The following is a 10,631-nucleotide window of genomic DNA, read 5'->3' as shown; positions in this document are numbered from 1 at the left end:
GTACAACTCAAAAGACAAGTTAAGAAAGGAAGAAAAAAAAACATTAAACAAACACTGGATACTTCTAGGTCGTTTCGTCCATCTGAAAATAATAAAAAATGGGAATTAAATATTTTTTTGTTCAAAAATTTCTGTTGCTATTTATATTTACTATCGAAATGTTGATTTGTCCTTTAAATTCTAAATTCGCTATTATAAGTAATGTATTTTTGCTCTGCAGGACCTCCTTCAGATTTTGAACACTTGCTATTGAAGAAAGAATTCAGGTGGACACAGTTGAAAAAAATGACAAGCCAATCAGATCGCACCTTCCCCCTTTGACCAATGACAGGCGCCACACTGTTGTCAAATTTGTCTAATGAAAACGTAGGAGCAACAATAGAGAGAGAAGATCTGTATCTAGTGGCAATCTCTCCAGTTAGTTAGTGTCTCACGCTTGTGTCGCTAGCAACGTGAACGCCTTTCGCTGAAATAACCTAAGACCCGATTAACTTCTAATAGATCAAAGGAAAACCTATGGATTTAAAACCAGATATGAAATATATTTCTTCACTGTAACTTTGAGTTTAGACATTCTGAGAACATACCCGAACATTTTGTATGTGACTGTAATTTTTTTTTAATCCTTGTCAGTTTTTAGCTATCCTTTTTGTGCGCATCGTTCGTATTTTTGGACGTAAATGTGAGGATAGACTTTACAGGACAAACTATCCAAATCATCAGACAAGAAGTCTTGGGAAACTAAACAAAAGTTTGAAGACTTCGTAACAGACAGTATATGGAAGTATTCTTAGTTTAGTACTTTAAAGTTTTACAGGCGGTGTATAATATCGGGCAAGATTTCAATATTATTGAAAGCTCAAACTAAACGCCGTTATTTCTGATCATTTGTGTCCTACCAAATGTTTCGGTTTAATACACTTAGCTAACTGGCTGCTTGCCTTGTGTGTAAGTATAAATACACACTTTAAAGTAATAATTGTAGATGCAATAGCCTATTTAAATTAAATAAGCCGGTATTAAGAAGCAAATGCGTTGATTATTTTTTTTCCAAATTTCAATAGTGTCGAATTCGGAAATTCGTGAAGAAAAAGTTCCAATTGAAGTAATTGTAATTTTTAATCAACAAGAACATGGATATGCGATCTGAAATCCCTACGGCCACCGCTGGATCCCAAGTTCATCCCGGAGCAGCTGCTGCCGCTGCCTCTATCCCTGTCTCCATGGCTAGCAGTCTGCTGCGGGGCCCCCCGCTACTGTTGCGGGCGACTGAGAAATATCCGCGCACTCCCAAGTGCGCCCGGTGCAGGAACCACGGCGTCGTGTCGGCATTGAAGGGACACAAGCGTTACTGCCGCTGGAAGGACTGCATGTGCGCCAAGTGCACACTGATCGCCGAGAGGCAACGCGTGATGGCCGCTCAAGTGGCGTTGCGCAGGCAGCAAGCTCAAGAAGAAAACGAAGCCCGCGAACTGCAGCTGCTTTACGGTACAGCGGAGGGGCTAGCGCTGGCCGCTGCCAACGGTATCATTCCACCTCGCCAGAATTATGAAGTCTTTGGTTCTGTGAGCAACGAGACAAACTCTGGTGAGCATGAATATTTTGGTTTGTCTTTAAGCTGACCAATTTATTGATTGTGTAAAGAGCCTTATTGCATTCCAGATAATACACTATGGATTTCATTGCCATACTTTTCAATGAATAAATCACATATTCTGCATAGATTCTAATACAGCCAGGAACATTTTATAAAAACTACTGATTACTAAAAAAAACGAACCCTAGAGATTTATGAACTGACATATATACTGATGAGAATTAGATTATTTAATTAGATCTTTCATTTCTTCACAGATGGAAATGTTCAAAAATTTGAACTGTTTCCAAAAGCCCAAATGCAAAGATCTGTCACGCCACAACAACAGACTATTGGGAAGTCCGTGTCCACCGATAGTGAGTCTGTTCCCGGGATTTCCTCCCCTGAAATCAGACACGGGTCTGGTTCTGAAAATGGAGATGGAGAGTCCTTCATCAGCTCCCCTGTTTCCAAGGCCCTGAAAGATGGAGAAGAGACCCCTGGTTCGGTCAGTCCACTGGGCTCCGATTCTGGGTCTGAAACTGAGAAAGATGAGCAGGAGCCCTCGCCGTCCTCAGCCAGCGCCAGGCAAATGAACGCCATCGACATTTTGACGAGGGTCTTCCCTAGTCACAAGCGGAGTGTCCTCGAGTTGGTTCTACAAGGCTGTGGGAAGGACGTGGTGCAAGCCATAGAGCAAATCCTCAACAACAGCGGGCAGCCTAAGGTCCCCGAAGAGTCCTGGGCTGCTGAGCGGATGCTGCAAAGTATGCAACCGCAGTCAGCTTCTGCCCCCCGGCCCATGTTACCCGGAGCCATGACTCTAAGCAACAGGTCTGCGTTCTCCCCCCTGCAGCCGAACGCAGGGCACTTTGGCACAGATCCCGGGGCCTACCCCTTAAGCACCCACCTGGGACTCAACCCCCTGAGGCTAGCTTACTCGGCCCACAGCAGAGGACTCGCCTTCATGACTCCCTACTCCACTGCAGGTTTGATGCCGACTCTCGGTTTCCGGCCTCCCATGGACTACGCCTTTAGTGACTTGATAAGGGACAGATCGATTTTGCACAAAGACCAGGGTTACACCAACGGACTGTATGGGCCATTGGTGAACAATACCCCCGACAAGCAGTGAGTGACTGTTGGAAAGTCGTGCTTGTGACTTGGTGGGGGTACAGCTCAATTATGAATGCAGAAGGACATGATGAGATAATCCATAGCCAAAAGTGTTCTGCTCTTAGTGGGGAAATAGAAGAGGTGGTTGGAGACGGATGATCCTAATGGCTCTGGCCTGTACAGACTTTTCTGTTAAATACGTTAACCTGTCATGTAGAGCCTGTTCCTAACGTCTGCCCAAAATCTATATAAAAAGTGCCACAAATTAAAATTATTGCATATCCGTTAATTACCAAACAAAGCCCGTACACAAACACCTCCTTAACTTGCAATTGGTGCATAGGTAAACTGTTTAAATCAATTGTGGTTCTTAATCATTGTTTGGTTTGGTGCTGGATTAAACCAATACTCATTAAACCATTACTGCTGAAGCCTCATAAGCAACTGGGTGGGATGAGGAGATTTTGACAGAGAAAAAAGAAAGAAATGCTATCATTATCTGTCTTGTACATTGTGAATTGCAGTTTGGTTGTTTCTATATGAAATCCCATTTTACAGGCTCCATTTAAACTCAAAAGGTCACGCTATAATCATCTATTGAGAATACAGTTACATTTTATTGATATGTTCTTTTTCACTCTTTGCCTGTTATTTCTATTATGAAAGCTTTCGCAGCTATAGTTACTAATATTGTCACCAATGTGGGGCTTAAATAAGTGTCAGTCCTTTAAATGTACCCATGTTTTAAAAAGCACATTCTAAGTTATTGCTCTAATGTGTAGCTATTTTTCTTGTGTCGATAACATAACAGACAGTTTAAACTAATTAATTTTAGGCATTTTCTTTCTCGTGCCTCCTTGTAGTTCTTCTACAAAATATTGTATATTACATTTCTAGATGATTATATTTGTAAATGTACTTTACCCAACATAATCAGCAAAAAATAGTTCTATTTGATGAAATCGCCATTCTTATACGTGCTTTAAGTCTTGCTTTCCTTTTGTTGTCAGCTGTACAGTCATATAATGTGTTGCATTTGCTAGAAATAAATGTTATTTTCTACAAATGAAGGCCCACATATAGTGACTTATTTAATATATATATGTATGCATGTATTTATATATATATGCGTGTATATATATATATATATATATATATATCACATGCACTCACATAATTCTGCACATAAATAATATATAGGCAGATAAAAGTAATAACCAAACATAATCACTATTGTTATTATCTGTTTTATTATTTTATTTATATTAATATATTATTAATTATTTTGTATTTTAATGACAAATATAAATTATGACCAAATGTAGCCTTAAGTAATTTTCCATTTTACAATGATATCTCTTCCATTTCAGATTAATCCTTTCATTCATTCTTATTTTCCACAAAAAATACTTGCTGTTTTCCTAATAATAATTTTATTAAATGGTAACATTATTTTGTATTGCACATTCACTACAGCAGCATTTATTATTATTATTATTATTATTATTATTAATAACAACAATAATAATAAATAATAATATTAATTACCATCATCATCATAATCATCATAATAATTTACTGTAGTACTAGGCTTTGTAATATGCCGCTTATCACACACAATCACACACACATAAACATATCTATGTTTCAGTGCAAAATAATAATTAATTTTCATAATATATTTACATTAAAGCTACACGTATGCCATATCACATTGGTGGTGTTACATTATGTCGATTCATTAGATACACCAGGCTTGTTTTTCATTTCATAATTTATAAGTTGTAACTGTGAATGTGAACTTTGTGTACCATGTTGAACAATTATAAACCCATGTCAATTGCTTCAGCACTTACTGGCAGCACAGTAATGATAAGATTTAGATAAGGGTAACACGAAAAATTAAAGCGACACACACTGACCCGGGAAAATGTGGGCGATGGCACAACTCCAAGCCATGAAAACACCACAATAAGGAAGTTCACTGTATTTTTAAATTAAAATTGTGCGGCTCCTGAAATTTGATGCCATGGAAACCTAATCCATCCACTTTCTTACTTGGCAGAGTTAAAGTGTTTACTTCCCCCCGCCAAATATAACAGTGTAAACAGCAGTGTCGGATTGACAGAGTGCCTTCGGCCTTGTTCATTTAATGGCCAGCGGGAAAAGAAAACTAACACTTATATATCTTCTAGAGCCCCCCCCTAATATGCTTTTGATAAAGTATATTTGTTGTAATAATATCAGATTTCATTTTGTGATTTTATTTACCTCCGTAAGGCATTCATCCACATGTAATAAAGTTTTATATGAATTCTGCTATCATGCAGTTCCCTCGCAAAGCTTTTCACCCGCTTTCGATTTTCTCTGGGCGAAGTGGAACATAAGAAGCAGCCTTCAAAGTCTGCTTTATCCATTCAAACCAACTTAATTCTGTTAGGTTTAGGCCTACAAGAAAAGCAAAAGGCTCAATTTTTTATTGTATTTTATCATAACCTAAGGTGTTAATTGCACCCATCGTTGAGAGGTAGTCTGCTGCTTTTGTCGGTACTATTGCAAAATGCTGTTTTCCGATAGCTGCATTATATTCCCGCTGTTACCCTATATGATTATCTAATTATTTCACAGCTGTTGGACTAGTAGGCACACACACACACACACACACACAGACACAAACACACAGACACACAGATATATAGAGAGACACAGACACCATCACAGACAGACAGACAGACACACAAACACATGTTCATATTCTTATGTTTGTGGGGACAGTCTATTCATTTCTATGGAAAAACCTTAACCCAAACAAAGACAATCTTATCCGCTACCCTGTCCCAGCCCTAACCATAATTTAACCAAATAAAATATTAGACTTTTGGCATTTCAAATTTTCCGATTGCAATCACAGATTCTTATATATGTGGGGTCCGAAAAAGCTTCAGAATAACAGATTATTATCACATTTGGTTCCCACAATGTAAGATATACATAACCCACCACCCCACAGACAAACAGACAGACAGACAGACAGACACACACACACATATACATGTTGGGTAAACATACCTTTATGGGAACCGCTCATTCATTTCTATGGGAAAAATGCTAACGCTAACTATGATAACCTTAACCCCCACCCTGCCGTAACCAGTGATAAAGATATTACATTTTATGCTTCTATATAATAATATGTTAACTGAGCTCAACTGAACTTTATGAAAGGCGAGTAATTTGGACTAATTGAAACAGATTATGTATTGTATACTACTCATTAGTGATGTAGTCAAGACCACCTAAACTGAGACCAAATCATTACGAAGAACAGATTGTATTGAGACCGGGAAAGAACCAAGACTGAGGCAGGGTGAGACCAAGACAAGACCAAGACTAAGGCAGAGAGTGACCGAGACAAGACGACCAAGTCAAGATCAGAAACAGATTAATGTTTGAGTCTATATAACACTACACACTATAAAATGTGTAGCAGAGGCACCATCTTGGGGTTAGGCAATATGGCCTAAAATTTGTGTCACAGTATAATTTGAACCATGGAAGTTATTTCTTAAAATTTCAATATGAATGCTTCTGTATAAATGTAAAAAAAACTTTTCAAATAAGGCACACCTTATTGGTTGCATTTGAACCCAGTGACAGTACCGTGTTAACCCTTTCAATTCTATCCTTTTTTGAGCATTTTTCTATCCCTTTGATTTTAGGCTTCTTACATTGTATGTACATGAGTTAGCCACATATGCTTTCTGATTTTGTTGTCAGAGCATTCTGGGCTACTCAGATACATCATAATAGTCTTTATATCATCCTTCTTATGAGGAAGAACAACTTGCACCATTTATAATTTCTCAATTTTTAGTCTTGTCTAATATAAAAAAATTGCAGGCACTATCCATATAATCAGATAATTGTTCAGATTACAGTCTTGATGATGTGGGAATGCACGGGTTTCATTGGGGACCTTTCTATGGCTTAGTATTATGAAGGAATAGGTACATGGTTAGTGCCAGATGGAAATGAATATCTTTGACTTTGCATCCACTCGGTAACTTGTTGAAGTTATCTGATAGACAGCAATGCATGGTTTTACATTTTTTATTTGTTACTTTACAACATCTGAAAGAAACTGAAAAGGAAAACCATTGTTTAGTTTATGATCTACTGGATAAACACAGACATAACAGCCGGTTTTAAAGTCTGATGCTTAATGTTCATCGCTATCGGTTTTTCGCCTATATACGTTATCGTAGTTAAAGTGAAATTTGAGAAACCTTTAGGCGCATTTTACCCTCAGACAACAAACCGACGATTTAGTACGTCATTGGGTTTACATGTAGGAGGTGTTCCAATTAGACAACGGGCACGTTCGATTTCAACTGTTTTGACGGAGCACGAAATTAAATATACATACACAAATTTTTGTGAATAAATATTGCGGAAATATCAAATAATTGTCCTCCTAATAAACAGAATGTTGCGTTTTGTGGTAATTTCTAGTAGAACCCAAGCCCATTTTGAGTTTTTTTCTATTAGGCTTATTATAAACAAATTCTAAAAGAAATATTTTCCCCAGAAGGCTAATGTGTAGTTTTCCGTCGAGTGTGAATAATATCGACGTTTAATGGATTATTAGGGTTGGTTTTTACCGATTTGTTTTTAAATATATGCCTCATTGCGCACAGGATTACACTGGGGGGGCAAAACAACATATTTTGCGTTTGTCGGGTTCTAATTAACAATCAGATATAATATTAAGCTGGTGTAATAAATACTGAGGAAAACTGATGAGTGGTCTTGACTGGTCATGACATAAAATCTCGAATCCTCTATGTCACAGACAAGAACGAGTCAAAATAACGGCGATTCCGAGACGAGACCAACACCGCAAAAAAAGTGGTCTCTAGACCAGTCTCGAGTTCTACTACACTAATACTAAAACGAAGGGGTTTAGAACAAAGCTATGTGATACAACGTAGCCTGTTTTGTATGACAACATCTCCACCTTGTGTCAACAGTTAAAAACGACAGTTTATTTGTCACGAATCACCTTTTGTTTCGTTAACCAAGATTCAGGTGAATGAGTTTACGCTCAATAACTAAGACAAAACTGGAATAACAGTGTTCAGCAGTGTTTTGCTTAATTATATACCAAATACAAATTAGGCGCTAAAACGCCCACAAAAATGTTGGCGTTTCTATATTGTCAGGCATAAGTTTTCAGAAACACAAACATTTCCTATACATAATGTTTCTTATGCGTTATTTCTTATACGTCGGGAACCGTTTTTATTTCCAAGGTACCAGAAATTAAACTTTTAATAATTTGTTTACATTTTAGTCATCATAAAAAACAACCAATGTAGGCATATCTAAGGTTTATTTTAAACTGAATGCAAAAAAATTTGCAATGCAACTCGATACCGAATAAGTGGGGGAGATAGATGCATGGATGGATGGATGACAATATTGGTTCACTCCAAAAACTTACCCTGCTAGTCAGTCAGACTTAGAAATGAGTTTTTAGAATGGTTAATTGGTTAATTGGAGATGAGAAGAGACATCACCAGAGACATGTAAAAGCAAGATAAAACCAAAAAATGAATAGTAGCAGTGACGTTATTATAAATACCAGATATTAAATAATCGATTGATAGTTATTTTAATATTCACTGAAGTATTTCATTAATCTTTTTTAATAATTTTAATATACTTTGGGAGCATTTCGTCTCTAGAAGCAAAAGCATCATTAGTTTGGGGAGTTTTCTCAGATTCAATGAAAGGCAAACATGACTTTCGAGGCTCATCGGAAAGCAGCCCGGAAGCTCACCTTAGTAAACACTTGCCGGAGTAACGCAGGTGATTGTGTCTTTTTGGCATTACTCAACGTATTGTAGATAGATAGATAGATAGATAGATAGATGATAGATAGATAGATAGATAGATAGATAGATAGATAGATGCTTTATTGTCATTGTAAGTACAATTACAATTAAATAGATTCTGAGGCTTAAATAGAATCGGAGAATAATGTGTGTGTATACACACACACTCCGGTTTCCCCCCACAGTCTATAGACATGCTGAAGCTAATTGGAGTTATTAAATTGCCCGTACGTGCGCGTGTATGAGTGAATGGTGTGTGAGTGTGCCCTGCGATGGGCTGGCCCCCCATCCTGGGTTGTTCCCTGCCTCGTGCCTGTAGCTTCCGGGAGAGGCTCCGGACCCCCCGCGACCCAGAAGGATAAGCAGTTTGGAAAATGGATGGATGGATATATATATATATATATATATATATATATATATATATATATATATATTGGTCTAAATGCACATACATATTGCACATGTAGGGTATTGCATCAGAAACTTTTCTAAGAGAAAAAAAAGATAATTAATCCGAAATCAGAGGAAAGTTTAAAATAATATCAGTAACAGGGTCAACCATATATTACATTGTTGTAATAGGTAAGTTGTTGATAATAGACCTACCTGCATGTGTTTAAATCTCCCCAAATCAAAGATTTTCAGGAGAAACACATGTGCAGATGATCCGAAATAGGTTACATTCACAGAGTTAAACTACTACATTGATGAATGATCATGAAGCAGCAAAGAATGACGACAAAAGTAGATGAAGTCAATCTCGTCGGCGCTTCCATGTAAACATAAATTTATAGCAACTAACGGTAATTTTCACATTAAGTCTCTATTTTTATATTTGTACTGTATTTTATGATTCTACACCTGCAATTTAAGCTCCATTTTGATTTAATATTTTTTTACGCAAGAATGTCAGTCTGCTCTATAGGAATGTTAATTAATTGCTAACTGATCTGCCATACCACGTTTCTTTAGCTACTATGTGCAATTTTCAATACCAAGTCATAGGACAGCAACCCCAAAATATGAATTCAACACTTAGGTGACAGTAGGGTGATGGCAAACGTACCTAACATTTACTCTCTGATTAACTGCATGTGGATGTGTATTCATGATTAGCAAAATAAGTTTCAAATTAGCTGCAGCTCTGCGGGTTCTTCTGTCAGCTTTAGCACTTGAAATGCTGTAAAGTTATATTCTGCCAAATGAGATAAAGTGAAATTCTATTAATAAAAGTACTTCTACACCTCTATTCCTGTCATTTAATTTGTATAAATGTTTAGATTCACAGCTCCAGAGAGGCCAGGAAAATATGTGCAAAATTAGTACAGCATAATCTCTGGGGTATCCCATGGCAACTAAAAAGTGCAATCCTTAGGCAATACAACTTGTGAATATATTTTTGATTAATACACGTTAATTTAATGTATCTACTTTAAATACCAATGTAACCAGCTAAACAACCATGTATATCACCATGGTTCAATCTCATTATATAAAAAAAATCATTTGCAAATCTCAAAATGATGAATTTTAATGCATCTGTGGTATACTCTTCTATTAATTCATTCGTGATTGCAAGTTTGTAATAGACCTATAGCAATGACTTAGTATCAGTCACTCAGGTAACTGTCCTGAATCTGTGCCTGTTTTCTGAAGAGAAAATATGTGGGGTTGGGGGGGGGGGGGGGTAGATGTAATCATCTTCTGATGTGGAACAAAGCCAGTTTTGGGGAGTACAGCGCTGACCTAGTCTATCTGTTCCTTGTTTTATTGCAAGCGTATGTGTGTAACACAGGGGAGGGTATGACTCTACATGGCAGGGTGAAGTCAAGTGACTTGGCCCTTTTGTCTGCAGTCAGTCACCATTGGCATTAAATGCTTGTGTTCTGTCTCACATCAACCTCGGTCACACGTTCAGCCCCTGTGTCCCAGCAGCACAGACATTATTTCTCTTCTCCGGGTCCAACATCAGCCTCTTTTTCCCCCTCCTGTTTCTTTTTCACTTTTCTTTCAGTTTCAGTTTCTCTCTTCATGGTTCCAAG

At 37.4% G+C, this 10,631-nt stretch overlaps 1 protein-coding gene across 1 annotated transcript; it reads left to right on the top strand.

Moving 5' to 3' along the window:
* Positions 1-427: 427 nt before the first annotated feature.
* Positions 428-3,742, top strand: dmrta2 (DMRT-like family A2). Its single transcript, XM_048975879.1, has 2 exons — positions 428-1,587; positions 1,855-3,742. The coding sequence occupies exons 1-2, from the start codon at positions 1,134-1,136 to the stop codon at positions 2,709-2,711; spliced, it is 1,311 nt and encodes a 436-aa protein (XP_048831836.1). The 5' UTR covers positions 428-1,133; the 3' UTR covers positions 2,712-3,742.
* The last annotated feature ends 6,889 nt before the right edge of the window (positions 3,743-10,631 follow it).

This window comes from Brienomyrus brachyistius, chromosome 15 (assembly GCF_023856365.1).
Source record: "Brienomyrus brachyistius isolate T26 chromosome 15, BBRACH_0.4, whole genome shotgun sequence".
Lineage (NCBI taxonomy): Eukaryota > Metazoa > Chordata > Actinopteri > Osteoglossiformes > Mormyridae > Brienomyrus > Brienomyrus brachyistius.
Note: the sequence above shows the minus strand (reverse complement) of the source record. Positions and strands in the feature narration are given on the sequence as shown.

Bases quoted from the DNA above. Each gene is read 5' to 3' on its own strand.
- dmrta2 (XM_048975879.1), top strand. From the start codon at position 1,134: ATGGATATGCGATCTGAAATCCCTACGGCCACCGCTGGATCCCAAGTT. The intron at 1,588-1,854 runs GTGAGCATGAAT...ATTTCTTCACAG, and splicing joins GAGCAACGAGACAAACTCTG to ATGGAAATGTTCAAAAATTT.